The following is a 17,142-nucleotide window of genomic DNA, read 5'->3' on the forward strand; positions in this document are numbered from 1 at the left end:
GATGGATAATTATACATTTAATGCATTGCTACTGAGGCCTAGTCAGTCATTTTAAAAATATGTATGAGTAAAGTTAATCACACTATCTCCATCTGCCCCCTGGTGTCTCACAGCTGCTTCTTGCATTGCATTTTTGTCTCTTGGGGAACAGCAGCATCTGGTGGTTGATTGAGGAACACACACTATGTTTTTCCACACTATATTGACATTACAGTATTTCTTCAAACTCTTTTGATTCAGGGAGGTTAACATGCTTTCAGCATCATTCACTGTGAAACAGTGGGAGTGTTAGGTCAATCACGGGCCAAAGATCTGTTCATTTGGAGCAAAAGGAGACTATATTAAAGGCACCTTACTTCTACCTATTAAAGTGAGGAGAACCTTTCTTTTTCACTTTTCTTACCTTATACCTGGGTTTTCCCAGCTTGTCTATAAGTCACACAAAAGACCCTCAGCTCATAAACCGCTCTCTCTTATCTTTAAGCTCCTGTTAAGTTTAAATTTGTATCCTGGTCAAGTTATACACACCTGAAATGAAACTACACATTTTTGTTTGACCTGAATCTGTTTTACTTTCCTGTGAAGTAAATTTACACCCAAGCCATATTCCTTTTTTGTGGAAATCTCTGCAGCTTTTCTATGAAAACCTTAGAAATGCTCACAGATGGCGAGTGGCTAATTAGAAGTAATCCCACTTGAAGGGTGGTAGTCGACTTGTGGTAGTCGGTGGGGGGACCTGTTGCTTTGTTAAAAATCCTCTTAGAATTTGGGTCATGTGACCCCTCTGTGGTCTGCAGGATATGTATGAAGACATATGGGCATTCACACACTGGATGGAGTCACTTACAGTGCTGCCTGGTAAAACCACTGTCTGGTGAGAGACTGTGTTAATGCACGTTTTCATTATGATGTACCTTTACATACAGGTTTAAATGTTTTGGATAGCCTTCAGTCAGTACACTCTCTTTCTCAAGGTTGTTCATTTAGACCAAAATCTGGATGCCTCTCCACAATCACACCGTGAAAGAGGCCTGGACACAGGAGAGGTATGTCAGCATTAACACGCAACAATACAGATAATTGCAAATGTATAGTGATGTGAGCATTTTTCATATGTGTAAGCTGTCCTCGTGCTTTCCATTGGTCCTACCTGAGGCCTTGTCATTTTCTGAATGATTATTCCTGCTTTACCACACCCACTTTCCGCTGGTACTAGCCAAGTGGTTCTTAACCAATAAGTAGCAAGGGAAAGCTTTACTTGTTGCTGTCAGGCAGACCTGCTTAGGCCCATTTCCCATAACCTGTATGACCTGTGAATGTAGAAATGACACCAAGCTCTCTGGCTACAGTCAAGGCTGCTGCTAGTTGCCAAAATATGGGCACTATGTATTGATTGACAAGGCTTTGGGAAATTGACCTTTAAGCATTCTATAATTGTAATAAATAGTAACTACTATTATTGTAATATTGTTACATCTAGGTAATAACATGTGCTTCTCTTTATTTTTGCCTCAGGATTCAGGCGGATGAAGATTATGCTTCGGTCCTGCAGCAGCAGGTTCAGGTAAATCTGAGTTTTAGGAAATGTGCAATCTCATTCCCTCAGTAGACACCTAGACGTTATACTGCAGCCACAGATGCTTCTCCAGTCTGACCTATAAAGGGCAATAGGTGTGAGGGAAGGAAATAAGAACAAACATCTTATAACAGCTGTGCTACAGCTGGAATAAATATCCTGGACATAAAAACTCACAGTGCGTTTTAGGTGTCTGGAAAGTGAACACATGTGATAAACAAGTCCTCTCCCTCCTCCTGAGCCTTTGTTGGTTTCTCCCGTTGACGTGTTTCTACAGAGCAGATGGCTTTACACATAAATCCTATTAACAACTTTCTGCTGATGGAGACGCAGTGAGTACAGGGCTTTCTCACTCTTTCATTATCTCCGCTGAGAGGCCTGCTTTTTTATTTTCTAACCTTTTAAAAGAAGCATTGGGGTGCTGAAGTCAAGGCCTCGCCATGTCTGCAGAGAAGGTAAAAGGGTGGGGCTGTGGTTTTGTGGATGGTTTAATTGACTTTCAAATGAGATTACTTCGCAGTGTTCACTCAGCTGCCTAGTAATGACATGCAATGATACTTTTAGGGTGAGACATGAGGGAAACAGAAGGTAATTTAATAATTCTCTAGAAATTAACTTAAATAATATTGCTGTTGTCATACAACAATATTGGCAGGTCGACTGCCGATGCAGAGTTTAGAGTTGTGGTGCCGTGCATTCATAAACACAAAATTGGGTTTTTTTTCACATCAAATTTGTGTTGGTGATGTAGAATACTTTGATTATTTAATTTTAAATCAAAGACATTTGGAAGAATGATTATGTAAAAAATAATCTTTGACCCACATGTGAGGTAACTGGTACAAATGCCAGCATAGGAAGTGTTCCATTATGGTTATCCAATTGAGACAATATTCATACATAACTTAAAAACTGGATATCATCCTGTTATGCAGCTACAGTATGCCTTGTCTTCATATCTAGCACTGACTTTAACAGTTGACGATGTCCAAGTTTATGGAGCTCACCTGCTGAGCAATGCATCTACAAAAACATGCAGGAAGGGATTGAAGGTTGGTAATCCAGCCACCCAAACCACTTACGATGTGGTGACGTCTGCAGCAGCATTGTCTGCTGTTTCCATCTTTAAGGAAACAATTAATCAACTTATTTTTAGCATAATAGTCAATCAAATCTCCCATAAGTGATGCAGACACTAGGTTAAAAATCTTTGTTCTTTTTAGTGAAGTTGATTCTTGGATCTTATTTTCATGAATGGGTTCATTGAATCTAAATCTTGTCAGTGACTTGCTGTGTGTCAGCACAGACAAAAGTTTGCTTATATATCTTTTAATTGTTGTTGTCACAGAGGTATAATTCAACAAAAAGACTGTCCTTTACTGTAAGGTGAAGCATTATTACAATTGTTGACCAATTAAGTATAATGGCCTTCAGGACTTTTATACAACAACTGATTACAGTCTGACAAATGTCAACTCTTCTGCCATTACTCTGAGTTGTGGATTGTCTGTGGACACAAATAGACCTCCATCGATGCGGGATCTACATGTAATAGGATTACCTTTACTGTCTCCGCTGGCCGCAATCACACTGACCTTGTTCTCTGTGACTTGGGACAGTGACACATTATTCCTGTCACTTTGTTCCTTGCTTTAGTCTTCAGACCCCCTCACATAGTGAGGGGAGTTCCATTTGGGTCATAATTACATATATACTTGACTAGTTTATGTGGAAATTATATTATTCAAACATCATCACAGAGGAATGCATTACAGGATGGGTATTGTGTCAAAGGGTTAAGGGTCAGGGGTTTGAGCCCCCCTCACACTTTACCTTAAGCTTGTGTCTAGACAACCCCGATGAAAGCATGAATTACATGTAGGCAAAATATCCACAAAATACAGTATATTTTAAATCAAGAACAACTGACAACAAACTTACTTTACTCTTTACTCTTTACTTTACTCTCCTGGCTTATATTTCCCTCAGGAAGTTCAGCAGGCTTCTTTGTTGTTTAGTCACTGAGTAATGTAGTGTATGTGTGATGTAAAGTGTTTGTGAATTTCTGCAACCGTGATCTATCTATTTTAAATTTCTTAGTACTCAACAGGTGGCCTGAGCAAGTTACATAAAATTGTTACAGAACTTGTTTTTTTTTTTTACTTTGTGTGTTACAAAACTGTATTATCAGAAATAGTACTAGATTATTCACCTCTAGTAAGTAAGTGTGACATGCACAATATCACTGTAATTACCTCATGCCCTATTACTTAATCGACCTGCTGTAAGTAAACATGAGATCTTAAGTGAGTTTATTTGTAGTAAATACAGCTGATATCAGATACACGTATAAATTACTGCATTTTCTATTACAGTATGATTGTCTTTCTCACTCAATAGATTCTATTTTATGATGGAACCACATTATAAATGGCTGTAGAAAAAGTAACAATATAATTCTGGTTAACCTTTTTTCCCTTCTTACCCTCAACTCCCTTCACATCTGACTGTGTAATGGTGAGTTATTATTGTCATTAATTAATATCTTTAAATGTTACTAGTTTTAGTTAGTCCTCCAAGATTTTTTTTTTCCAAAATTTAATTTGTCATCTTTCCTTTCTTCCTCTCTCTTTCTTCCATAAGTCTGATCTTTAATCAGTTTTATTTGTATCTTTAAAGAAAATTCAAAGAAGCCAAAAAAGAAGAAAGAAGAGGCCAATGGCACAGCAGAAGCCAAGCTGAATGGAACTGAAGCTAAGCCCAAAAAAACAAAGACCAAGAAAAGTGAAGATGCTTCAGAAGAGGACAGCCCAGCCGCCCAGAGTGAGAAACCTAGAAGGCTGTGATATTTTAAGCACTTCCTGTGAAGAACTCAGATAACAAACTGTGTTATTTTGACTGTTTTTCTATTAATATAATCTAACCATGTTGCTTACATTGCTGTTTCCGTATCAACATTATAGACGGAAAGAAGGTGAAGAAAAAGAAACCAGAAAAAGATAAGGACGAACCAGAAAAGGAAAAAGGAAAAGAGAAGGAACCAAAAAAGAAAGCCAAAAGTGCTCCCAAAAAGAAGAAAGGTAAGTCATTCATGGCTTTTCTGTGAAAGGAAATATAGGAGCAGTTTTCAGTGTTGAGTTGAAGCTGGGCTGTATAAGGACTTTATTAATATCCTAATACATACATATAAATCATACGGATAAACTCGGATTTAATTTGGCAATCATTCCTGGAAAGACCAGAATTAGTTTGATAAAAATATTTGCCATCTTTTTAGGTTCAGGCACAGATGATGACGATGATGATGAAGATGATGAGGACACCCCAAAGAAGAAAACTAAGAAAAAGACAACAAAGGACAGCTCTCCATCTGCAAGTTCTGGCAAAGAGAAGAAATCTAAATCTAAAGGTATGGCAAGAAGAAGAAAAAACGTTTTCTGAAGGTGTTAGCAGTGTGCTCAAAACAACAGTTATAAGACCAGACTAATGTTGTTAAGAGGATTACTTAATTTTATTATGTAATGGTGAGGAAGTGGAAACACTGACTTGGTAGCAGAGGCAAAAAACACAACAGTTAAGTGAGTAACTTGCTCTTAAGAAATTACTATGGAAAATGGGATTAAAACAATGACAATTTTCTTTTTAATTCTACTTAACACTTAAAATGGAAGTTATCCACCCAGGACTGTTTATTCCTCTGTAGCTGTTTATTTTTCCAAACAGCAGAAGAAATTCTGAGTTAGCATAACACTGGGTAGAAAACACCAGTTAGCCAACAAGTTTGCTAACTCATTAGCCAGTAGCAAAGAAATAAACAGTGACACCAGAAACCTGATTGTTCAGCTTGAAAACTGAATTGAGATTTTCACGTGCCTGAAGTTTTCAGGCTGGTGTCCTCCACTTTACTGTCACTAGATTTTAACAACTGAAGGTTTTGGTACAAAGACTGATGTTTCTTAGGTTCTGCATTTTTTTAGACTTTACCATTCCAGCCATTGTCATAGTGTGACACTATGACTGTGTTGGTCTGTTGGTGTGTTGCTCCACCACTTTGGTCCAGACTGTAATATCTCAACAACTACTGACTCTGGTGATCCCCTGACTTCCTATAACATCGTCATGAGATTCAACAACCATTGTGTGGATCACAGTGAAATTTGCTTCAGACATGCATGTCCCTCTCTGGATGATTCATTCTCACTTTGGTGATCCCTTCACCTTCAACTTCACTTTCAACTTTTCACCTTGTGTCATTCTCAGGCCAAAATTTTGATGTCTTCAGTATTTACGAATTAATACTAAGCAAGTGTGTCTAAGCAATAACTTGTTAGCTCGAATGTCACTAATTATTTCTCTGGAAATATTCTGACACACCCACTTCCCACAACCTTTACAGTGTGCATAGTTACAGCTTTTGATTGATTCTTTTGATTCTTTCTTTGACTAAATCAAACTGAGCTTGAGATGTAGGCGGACACTTGAAATTAAGCTATGTATCTCTCCTATTGAAAAACTGTATTATGTTGCCCAATGTGTTGAAACATCTCCAGAACTCTTACCTCTGACCTGAACTTAACCTTCCTCCACCTTTGATCAATCATTTCAGAAATACCTGCATGAACTTGTGTTTGTGGCTCCCTGCTCCTCCTGTGAAGTTAGGGAAAGCCAGGTGCTCTGAGGTTACCATGGAAATAGATCAAGTTGTATCAGTAGCCAACTTTGGACGGGGCTGTGGCTCAGGTGGAAGGGCCAGTTGGCTGCTGATTGCTGGACTGGTGGCTCAAGCCCTGGATCCCCTGGACCCAACAACAGTAACATATCGGGAGCCTACTTAATGCTCTGAGTTATGGCAGTGCATTTTTATAACTACAGTGAGCAGATTTCCATGATGTACTATATCAGAAACATGTCAGAGTTTATATGTTGTGAATTCTCTTTTTTTTTCTTACTTCAATGCAAATCAGGTATAGAATTGTAAATTATGCAATAAGATTTTCTTGTTGGATTTGGACATCACCCATTACTGTTGACAGCAGTGCAAAGTATTTTATATTGCAGTGCTACACCAGAACCACCATCATGAAAGAGTTAAGTCTTTAAAGCTGATATAATCAATATTTTAAAATTAACAATGGATCACATTAAAACTTTCACTTGTACATGAAAGGGGCCATTCATAGTGATAAGCCCACAGAAAATTATCGTCCAACTCTGCAGTTTCCATCAGATCACCAGATGGCAGAGCGTTTAGCAGCTAAAGAGGTATTTTCCCTCATATTCGTATAATGTTTCCCTCAGGAGTAGGTGGAGACCAAAACAGAGATTGAAGGAGAGTGAGTGCAGATTCATCAGGTGGACAGAAACACAACTACAAATCAGTGATAACTGCTTGATGTGTAAATAGGCTGCAGTTTTTGCTAACAAGTTCAAAAATATTAACTTAAAAGGTGATAATACTGTATGTCCATGTTGGGGGCAACATGCTGTAAACACAAGTTACCAACCCAGGCGGTCATCCGTCTTTTGCAGTCCTTCTTATATACTGTTTAAAGACTGTCATTGCCACATAGAAACAAAGTGTTTTAAACCTTTAGCCACGCTATGTTTTTAGATTATAAAGGGTTTGCAGAAGGAATGGCACACACGAGGACTGGTTTATATTTAACCCAACCAGTCAAAGCAATACTTACCAGTGACTAAATCTATTTAGAGGAGCTAGTACATGCTACAGTACATACCTTAGCAGACATTTAATCGTATGCTTTCAATCCTTCAAGTTCATTAATGCCAAAACTATACAGGCAGCACAAACAGCTGTGAGCAGTAATCAGTCAGCAGGTCGAGATGTGAGAGCATGTTGGGACAGATTTAATATCATGGAACATGTTTTAAGAGCAAGTGTTGAGAGTAATGTGAGTGTAATCGAGGTTTTGAGGACACAAGACTTGTGCCACTGGATCTGAGTGAGGAATTTGGCATAAAGACCACTTCCCAGTGTGCTTCAGTAGCTTTTTCCTCGAACACTTTAACTGTAAAAGATATGACCCTAACCTAACAGCCAGATATGGGCGAGTCCTGGTGAAGCCTAAATCCCTGTCAGTGCTCAGAATCTGACAAAACAGCTGGAAGAAACAGTGAGAGCAAATTGCAAACTGAGCACACACAAAATCAGGATCAGCATGCTAAAAATTAGTTCCGCTCTTTACAATCTCTCATGGTTTCAAATCTTTGCTTGCTGATTGATTACAGTTTATTTACAGCTGTTTCAGTCTCACTCCACACTTTCCTCACTGTCTAAGAGACCAAAGAAGGGAGATTTACATTATTTGCCTTTGGAAAAAAAAGATTATATTTGCTCACATGATTCTCCAGTTTGGGATCACATTCGGGGATAGATAACATTTTCCAAATTGCTCTTGTTTCTCATTTCTCAGAAGACAAAGATTCTGATGGTAAAGAAAAAAAGTCCAAGTCAAAGGAGAAGGAGAAGAAGAAGGAGCCTGCTTCAATGTTCCAGATAAATGGAGAAAAGGAATCAAAAAGCAAGAAGAAAGGTGATTACATTGTCATAAACTGTCACACCTCTAAACTTTATGGTTTGCCCTTTTAAGCACATTCACTGCAAATGAGACCATGCATCCTAGCTGACTTTACAGTACAGCATGAAGCTGAAATGATCAAATGTAGACATTTTTTTGACCACAACGCAAGTATCTTAGTTAGAGTTCATACAAATTTATGAAGTGTACTTTAAAATCTTTACTCCTGTTGCTTGAGCAGCTGCCAAATCAGACAGCGACGACAGTGAAGAGGAGACGAAGTCGACCAAATCAAAGAAGAAATCCACTGCTGGCTCTACGTCCATGTTCCAAGCATCAGGAGACAAAGACAAAGACAAAGACAAAGACAAAGACAAAGACAAAGACAAAGACAAGAAGACAAAGAAGAAAGGCAAGTTTACAAGTAACTTATTTCTCAGTTATTTGTCGGTTTCACTGACAAGTATATAACAAATCTGCTGTGTATTTCAGGAAAGGCAGAAGAGAGTGATGATTCTGACTCTGAAAAAGAGGAAAAATCAAAGAAGAAAAAGGGCAAAGGGAAGAAGAAGAAGGTTAGGGCCATAATCCCACAATTCACCCACAAAATAAAACAATTCAGTCACTTTAGTCAAACAAGCAGGCAAACATTTAATGTTATTGTAAATGCACCATGCAGGAAACATTAGTAGTTTTAATCAGACTGTACCTATTTATGCTTCTTGATCAGGAGAGATCTCCATCACCTGAGATTGAGTTTGACAACTTGGAGAAGTTTGTGATGGATCCGGCTCCGCAGGGCGTGACCATCAAATGCAGAGTGACCCGAGACCAGAGAGGGATGGATAAGAGCCTCTACCCTCTGTATTACCTTCATCTAGACAATGAAAAAAAGGTCAGAGATTCATCTTTATTGGGGTTTGACATTTTAGTTTATAATTTTAATAGTAATGTAAATAAGTAGTTTTCATGTATCAACAAATAGCCAGATTTACACTAAAACAAAGACTAAACCATTAAACAAGACACAACAGCACTCCTGTCAGTAGTTCCATTAATTGAAATATATGATTTAGTTCAGGTTTGTGTAGATAAGATTGCTTTTACTCTAGATTGCTCTAAGTACTGCTTTTCCTTGTCTTTTTTGCTCTGTAGACATTCTTGTTGGCTGGTAGGAAAAGAAAGAAAAGCACAACTTCAAATTACCTCATCTCCATTGATGCCACGGATTTATCAAGAGGTGGAGATAATTTTGTTGGAAAGCTGAGGTACACTGAACTTCAGAAAATCATTCATGCAGCTATATCAGCTCTATTGCTCTCATTTGTTTGCTGTGAGTGTTTAATTCAAATAGTTCTTTTATTCATTGCCCAGGTCAAATTTAATGGGGACTAAGTTCACAGTTTTTGACAACGCTCTGAATCCAGACAGAGCTCTTCCAGACATGTCCAACGCACGGCAGGAGTTAGCAGGCATCATCTATGTAAGTCATTTTACAGCTCACTGCTAATGATCTACTATGCATTTCATGAACACTGTTCTAGGCTACATTTGATTTTAAAAACAGAAGAGTAAAAATATGAAAATTCTGATTTTACTTATTTTTGGCATCAGGAAACAAATGTCCTAGGAATGAAAGGACCCAGAAGGATGACGGTCATCGTTCCAGGAATGAACAAGGACAACGAGCGAGTACCACTCCGACCAAAAAATGTAAGATAACAGTTTTTTTTCTGTGGTTGTTTTATTTTCTTATTTTTGTTTGATTGTTTTATTTTGCTTGCATCGTATTATTTTATTTAAATTACCTTTAGTAGAACATATTGTCTGCAAAGTAAATGTGTGAAATAATAGACCAGACCAGGAGCAACAGGGTCAGTTTACTGTATGTAAAGGGTTTCTTACGTACAGTATGTATACAAGTATACATATCCTTAATAAATACACACACAAACATAGAGAACATCTTCCTCATCTTATCAGATATACCTGTCAATCAAAAATGAAATGACAAGCCCCGCCTTGGTCGCACTGTATAGTTAGCCCAGAGAAGAATACAATGGAGTAAAGTGAAACTGAAAGAAAAGATCAAACTCTTTTTTTTTTTTTTCTTAAGTGTATGTTATTGGGATTATCGCACAGCCACCTGCAACTCAGGATATTTTAACTTGTTGATTCATGTGTGTGAGACCATCAGATGACTCATTCGCAAAATCAGGCATCCCAGAATCCCTTTGCTATTCAAAGTGTCAACAAATGTCCACATACTGCCCACAGCTTGATTTATGGAGTGTTTTCTGTTTATCATGAGAGCAACACAAGACCAATAAATAAAGTCATATTACTCTTTGTTGGTGTTCCCCGACTTGTGTTTGGCCAATGCCTTCACAGGAATGTGACGGCTTGTTGATAAGACACCAGAATAGAAGGATGGAAAATCTGATCGAGCTTCACAACAAGACGCCAGTGTGGAACGAAGAAACAGCGTCTCATGTGCTCAACTTCAACGGCAGGGTCACCCAGGCCTCCATCAAGAACTTCCAGATAGTCCATAACAAAGACTGTGAGTACTGTCTGTCCACCTAACCACATCCCTTTTTACATGTTCACAACAAATCACAACAGTGGTCTTTCTAGGTCAGGTCTAGTAGTAACATTTCTACTTAAACATGATACGAGTCTGAATTAAAGGCTGTAAAATTAATGCAACAGCACAAGATAAGAAAGAACATGAGAGTCACTTTAATAAATATCTCAAAATAAGCTGTGTTTTCTTTGTTCAAATAATATAAAATAACTAAAATAAAAAATAAAATGATGCGAATGAGCTAATTTTATGTAGTTGGGGAGATTTATCTGACATCAGTTTATAAAAATCATTTTCCCCTCGTGGTGTGCAATGCCAACATTATATCTTGTCATTCTACAGCTTGCTTTTACACTGTCAGACATTATAAAATAAGCAGCTGAATTCCTGATCTAATACATCATGAAACTGATGAGAAAATTCATTAGGAGAGTCACTAGAAAAGAGGAGGTGGTGAGAATCCCTCATGCCCATGATGTTCAGTAATTTAGGCTTCAAAGTTTTACAATCCATTGCTGAGAACAGAAAATTCCTTTTCATATTCATATCATTAAACTTTTCAGATCACCACTATTCTCTCTCTTAAACCAGCTGCCAAATATCGCAGGAGCACTTGGGTCTTTCTGTGAATGTCCTGTCATGTCTGCATAACAGGAGAGAAGGACCTAGGACATGTCTGAATGATGAGGCCCGCTATGTTATACATATATATATATATGTATATATATATATATATATATATATATATATATATATATATATATATATATATATATATATACAGTACACCAGGGGTATCTATCTGTCTGTCTTAACATTTCCTTGCCTTTTCCAGTGGACTACATTGTGATGCAGTTTGGACGGATAGCAGATGACATTTTCACACTGGACTTCAACTACCCGCTGTGTGCTGTGCAGGCCTTTGCCATTGCACTCTCCAGCTTCGATGGCAAAATTGCCTGTGAATAACAGAAAGATCCCCAGTCGCCTACGCACACTGAAACCAGCATGCAACACGCCTAGACTTACAACAGACCAACCCGTGTCTCTGGACTCGCCTTTAACACTTCCTGCGAAAGGCACCGATAAGGACTGAAGGTTCATTGAATGTGGCAATGCCTGGTGCTGCGCTGTTGCATTTATGGGCGTGTGATTCCCTCCAGGAGTAAGAAACAAAGTCGGTCTCATATTATCATCTGATCTTGCATGGCATGGCACTGCAGAGTCCGGGTTTTTGTCTCTGTAATTCAGTGGAAACATCTGAATTTCTGTGAAGACTTATACCACTTTAAAGGACCCAAGTGACTGGAGAGTTACGGCTTTTTTGAGGGGATGATGGTACACCTCGATGATGAAGGTGTTTGAATTTTATTAACATCATTAAAAGATGTTCATATGTGTTTTGTTTTGGCTCTGTTGTGCAGTATTGTATTGGATTGTTGTATTTACCATACCAATAGGTCACCACTGTCTTGTGTCAGATGTTACTTTGAAATGTAAACACACCGAAGAATTTAATCAGACAAATTGAATCATCATCTAGTTTCTTTCAGGCAAAAAGTGACACTCTGTTACACTGACAGCATTAAAACAAATAAAATTACATTCATTTAAAGCTTATTAAATGTCATGTCAGTGGTCTTCCACAACAAACTGTCCATATTTTAGTGACTTGGAAACATAATTCCCAGGTATCAGGTATTGTTGAAGTAATATGTGTAGAAGTGTAACACTTTGGAGTAGGAGTCTCTGTAGTTCTTGGTACCTAGTGTTAACTGTGGTATCTAGTTTAAACAAAATATTTAGTCAAATTTAGACAGTGACTCTGGAGATTTCTATGTCCATCTCTGATGATTTGCTCTGATTTGAGCTTCTGTAGTTTTTGTATTTATGTGTTTTTGTTTTTGTTTTTTTTTTGGTTCCAGTATTTTGTAAAATTCATTTATTTTTCTGAACACTGCCTTTGTTGCAATTCTAGGCTTACTGTAATGATGTTATTTTAAAAAAAGCATGTGAATTAAATTACCTTTAAATCAGCATTTATTGTATAAATGCAATTCTGTCAACCTCTCCTTAAATATTACAGTATCATAATAGAAATGAATGGATATTGGTGTCCACGTGGTTAAGATGGATACCAAATAACCACTTATTCCAGCCGGACATTTGTTAATCTTCACCCACCTCTCGTATGTATATCAGCTATCACTATAAAGACAAAAGCCAAAAAGAATAACCTTCAGAAAATGAAATGCATGGATTTTGCAGACAGATAGCAAGCCTTCCCCAGTCCCTCTTTAAAGTTCCTCACTGTGGATTTAGTTATATGTTTTTGACATTATCATCTGCTATGAACAGGCAGCTGGCAGATAGTCAGAAAGATTTCTACCAGTTGCAAGTTTTGAGAGACACCCACGCTTTTCTCCAACAGTTACCTCACATGTTGAGAGAAGCTTCACTCAGGAAGAAAAACCTGTTTGAGCCGAGGGCCTTGAGACCAAGTGAGAGGTGTGTATTCTGCCTGAACCTGCTCAGGCAGTTGTCCAAACTCGCAGATTAAATGAAGCCTGAAGCTGGCAGCTCTTCTGGACAGATGCTGTAAGGTGAGCTCTTCTTCCCCCATTGTCTTTTTCTGTTAGCACGACTCCCAGTTCAACAACTGCCAAGATTTCTGTTGTCATTCCTAAATGTTAATGCAAGTATTGTTAGTCATTTTCACACATTTTGTGTCTATACAGTAGCTCTGCTTTTGTGTCTCTGCTGGATAAATACATACTGTAAAATGTTGCAACCATGCTCTTGACCAACAGAAGGAGCTGTTGCTGAGTGGAGATGTTTTCAGGGTACAAGTTTACTTGACAGACATGTACACAATAAATCACCTAAGAATTAAAATAGGTTAACAATTTAGGACGTTTGTAAAATTTGGGAATTAAAAATAAAGTTTTATGGGTTTGAACAGAGAGGGCATCATCTCATACAATCTAAATTACACACGTTGCATTATTAAAAATGGAGTAATGCCCTTGATAGAACAAATATAGAAATAGATATTTTATATATTGTTTTGTAACGCAAAAATTAGGAGAGAAAAAAAGAAGAAGAAGGTTGCTATAGTTTTGGAAGAGAAAGGAAGAAGCTAACATCAACATCAACAACATGTGATCTTGTAGGTTTGGCCGTCTATGCTAATTGCTGATTGAATATCTGTGTTTGATGTTTTGTTTTAGTTAGGGCAAGTCCCTGGGTGGAGGATTAGAGGAGAGAGAACACAGATATGGATGTTAATGTTAGATTTACATCCCATTTATTTCATATGGATTATTTTATCCCATGCCATCTTATTGGAACTGTTTTATTTTCGCTTTCTGTTTTGTAAATTTGCAGTAGATACAGCGTGACTAGACACTGTATTAATTCAAATGAAGAAAAAAAACAACTTTCCCTATACTGTATATAATCATCTCTGCAATGCCATTTTAAAAACGTGTGCCATTCTCTTGAAATACTTCACTTTGCTTACCAAATGAAAACTCCAGTAAAACTCTAGAAGTAAAATAAAACACACAAGTAAAGTATCAGTATTTTAACACTGCACTATTAGCAGTGGCCTATTTTGTCTCTTTGTAAATCTAATATATTGGTGCATGTATGCTGCCACAGACTCTTTTTTTAGGGGGCGGAGCCTGCAGTGAAGTCACTGCCCCCCAAGCCTGTTGATTGACGCGCACCAGTGGCTCCTCCTTGAAAGTCTTTTTTTTTTTTCCCTCCCCCTTCGTTTTCCAGTGTAGTGCGTTGATTTCATACCAAAGTCATACTTAACATTCCACTTATACTGTCAAACCTCTGAGAAATATTAGGTAAAACAACAAGGCGCCAAATTTTAACAAAGTTACTAAATTGAGCGGCTGCTTCCATTGAGGAGAGGAAGGTGACTGCCAAAATAAATTAAAAAAAAAGGTAAGTTCTGCACAAATGTTCCCTCTTTCTGTTTAGAGCCGTTTTCTGGGCAGTTTTTTCACGCCGCTTGTCTCGGTGAAGTTTTCAGATCATTGTCATTTTTTACATTTTTCCGCGGAGCTCCCTGCGTTGGGAGGGAAGAAAACATTTGCAGATTCAAAGTCTATTGTGTTTGACTTTCCCACTGTGAGGGATATCTTTGACAGGCTCTGTACAATTTTATTTCCACCGGTAGCCCGCTCATTGACACACACTATTACAGAAAAAGAAAAGAAAAAACAATTCTTCTGACAGCAGAGGAGTGGGCCAATATGTTTGTTTTCTGTCCCGCACAGTTCGTATCCGGATCCAACGCTTCCAGCCTTGTTCCTCCAGAGGAATCCAACAGTTATATAGAGAGAGACAAAGCGATTTGGAGGAATACACAGCTTCAGCCTGGTGTGGATCTCGGCATCCCAAAGGTAAGACAAGCTCTGAGATTTGTCAGCATAGATCTCCTGTTTGGCCGCCAGTAGTCATCCAAACCAAAAGCAGTTTACTTTTTCAAAACAAAAAATAAATAAATATATAAATAAAATTTCCATTGGAAAAAAAAAAAAAAAAGGAAAAAAAAAAAAGTTATGAAATAATCTCTGTTTAAACGGAAACTGATGGCTGCAGGCACTTTCTCTTAAGTTTTTGTCCGGTGACCATGAGATTAAAATGAATAAGTAAATGGTCAACTACCATTATTTTTCTTTTAAAGGCAGACATGGGTGGACATCTTTAAAGAGTGTTTATCAAGACGAATAAAAAAAAATTGAAAAAAAAATCCTAATTTTAACATTACTTGCATTGCAGTTTTAGATAAAACTTCTTTTCCAAAAAAACAGACTTTATTCATACACACACACACACTAGTGTACAACAGTATATAGTGACAAAAGTTCAGACCATAGAATACCAGCAGATTTGCCATTATACAAACTAATGAGGAATATAGAACACAGCCAGAACCTGGAACTGCACTTGTGCACACTAAAATCATATTTCTCTTTGATCACAGCTACTGATGCCAGTAGTTTTGCAGTAGTTGTTGTCGTTTATTCGTTTATTAGCTGATTAGAAAAAAGCTCAACATCAGAAAATTTAAAACCTTCCTACTTTGGTCAGTGTTGATGAGGTTCTGATCCCCTGTGAAATCCGTGACAGACTTAAAGCTGCCAGAAAAACAAAATGAATATAGGAAGAGCTGTGCTTCTATGAGAGCTCGCTTTGAAACTACGGTACAAGGGAACAGTGAAATCATGATAAATAATAACCTAATTAAAAAAAATTCTAATAACTTTAACTTGGCAATTCATCAGTAAATAATATCCTAAAATTTAAGTGAATATTCATGACTTAATGACTGTATCTATCTTTAAGATAGAATCTTTCTTTTGTTCTGTCTTTCTTTTGTGCCAACAAACAGGGCATGCGATGATTCGCTGCAAAGTCTCACTAAGTACATAATTCATAGGTGAGGATTTGAGATGCATGGATATGTATGAGAGCTAATTGTGTAACAGTGTGAGGGCCACCTCAGGTCTACACCTGCTCTCTGTCTGTGCTGTGAGTTCAGGCTCGGATGAACCTCGTAGTTATTTATTCGACACATTTCGTGGACAGAGCTGCATCTTTAGCTGATTAGAGAATTAAAAGACGACATGTTAGCACCTCCTTCATTCTTAGTCTGTACAGTCACATGAACTGCTGAGTTAAATCGCTGCCAGTCAACAGGTTTGACTAAACAACAGAATGCAGTCTGTCAGGTTAGTGACAGTAAGCAGAATAACCTGTTAACTTTGCTGTCGGTTTGTCACTGTCTGTTTTTACTGCAGCAGCATTCTTTCCTCTACATAGATTTTTAAATATTCTCACCGAGTTTGTAGGGAAACAAAGCTCTACAGCAGGGGAGGAGTTTTTACTGCTCTTCCTTTAATCCACATGGCTGTAAATTTAAAGACGACAGGCTTCTTTGGTGAGCTCTTCGAAGCCTTTTCAGGCAGCTCTGATAAAGAGGATGATCAAATATCTTATGGCAGTTAGTCATATTGGCAGACGGTTGAGAGGTGAAATTTACAGTGTGAGTGCTTCTTACTTTATATTAACATGTGGAAATGATGTTCTGAAGTGAAACGACCAACCAGCACAACCAAACAATGTGTCCTTGGTAAATGAGACACGCCAAGATGCCTAATAATAGATTTCGATGCTGATGGGTAAATCTGGAAAGGATTAAGTATTCTGCTGCTCCGACAGATTCCCCCTCATTGTTTTTATGCAGCATGGATGTATCAGGCCTCCCAGTGTTGAATGTGGTCTTTTTTTTTTTTTCTTTGAACATACTTTATGTTTCTCAGCCGTTGTGGATTTAACGTGTACGCTCTGAACTCGTGTGAGAGTTAAATGCGAGGGGAAAGTTTTACAACTTCACCCATGTCAGGGAGGTCAATTAG

General features: G+C 37.8%; 2 protein-coding genes across 12 annotated transcripts in view; both read left to right on the forward strand.

The window, feature by feature from the left end:
• Positions 1-829: 829 nt before the first annotated feature.
• tulp1a (TUB like protein 1a) lies at positions 830-12,741 on the forward strand. Of its 4 annotated transcripts, XM_071493724.1 has the most exons (15): positions 830-874; positions 975-1,046; positions 1,516-1,564; positions 4,267-4,399; positions 4,540-4,656; positions 4,854-4,985; positions 8,011-8,130; positions 8,357-8,527; positions 8,608-8,690; positions 8,846-9,010; positions 9,271-9,383; positions 9,490-9,598; positions 9,730-9,828; positions 10,507-10,678; positions 11,538-12,741. In XM_071493724.1, the coding sequence occupies exons 2-15, from the start codon at positions 1,000-1,002 to the stop codon at positions 11,669-11,671; spliced, it is 1,644 nt and encodes a 547-aa protein (XP_071349825.1). In that variant the 5' UTR covers positions 830-874; positions 975-999; the 3' UTR covers positions 11,672-12,741. The 4 variants fall into 4 exon arrangements, with proteins under 4 accessions (XP_071349825.1, XP_071349826.1, XP_071349824.1 ...); XM_071493725.1 differs by lacking the exon at positions 830-874 and having other exon boundaries at positions 901-1,046; positions 8,014-8,130; XM_071493723.1 differs by lacking the exon at positions 830-874 and having other exon boundaries at positions 904-1,046.
• Positions 12,742-13,258: 517 nt separating this feature from the next.
• The window catches only part of tead3b (TEA domain family member 3 b), a 29,622-nt gene continuing 25,738 nt past the window's right edge, over positions 13,259-17,142 (forward strand). For 5 of the 8 annotated variants that reach the window (XM_071493727.1, XM_071493730.1, XM_071493729.1 and 2 more), the window contains exons 1-2: positions 14,490-14,662; positions 14,998-15,123. The gene's annotated coding sequence lies outside the window, so the exon portion shown is untranslated. Of the gene's footprint in view, positions 13,306-14,479; positions 14,663-14,997; positions 15,124-17,142 lie in introns of those variants that run through there. The other 3 variants (XM_071493728.1, XM_071493734.1, XM_071493735.1) reach the window with 3 other exon arrangements.

The sequence above is a fragment of the Trachinotus anak genome, unplaced genomic scaffold (genome assembly GCF_046630095.1).
Source record: "Trachinotus anak isolate AG129_WGS33_773 ecotype Australia unplaced genomic scaffold, CSIRO_AGI_Tana_v1 ptg000013l, whole genome shotgun sequence".
NCBI lineage: Eukaryota > Metazoa > Chordata > Actinopteri > Carangiformes > Carangidae > Trachinotus > Trachinotus anak.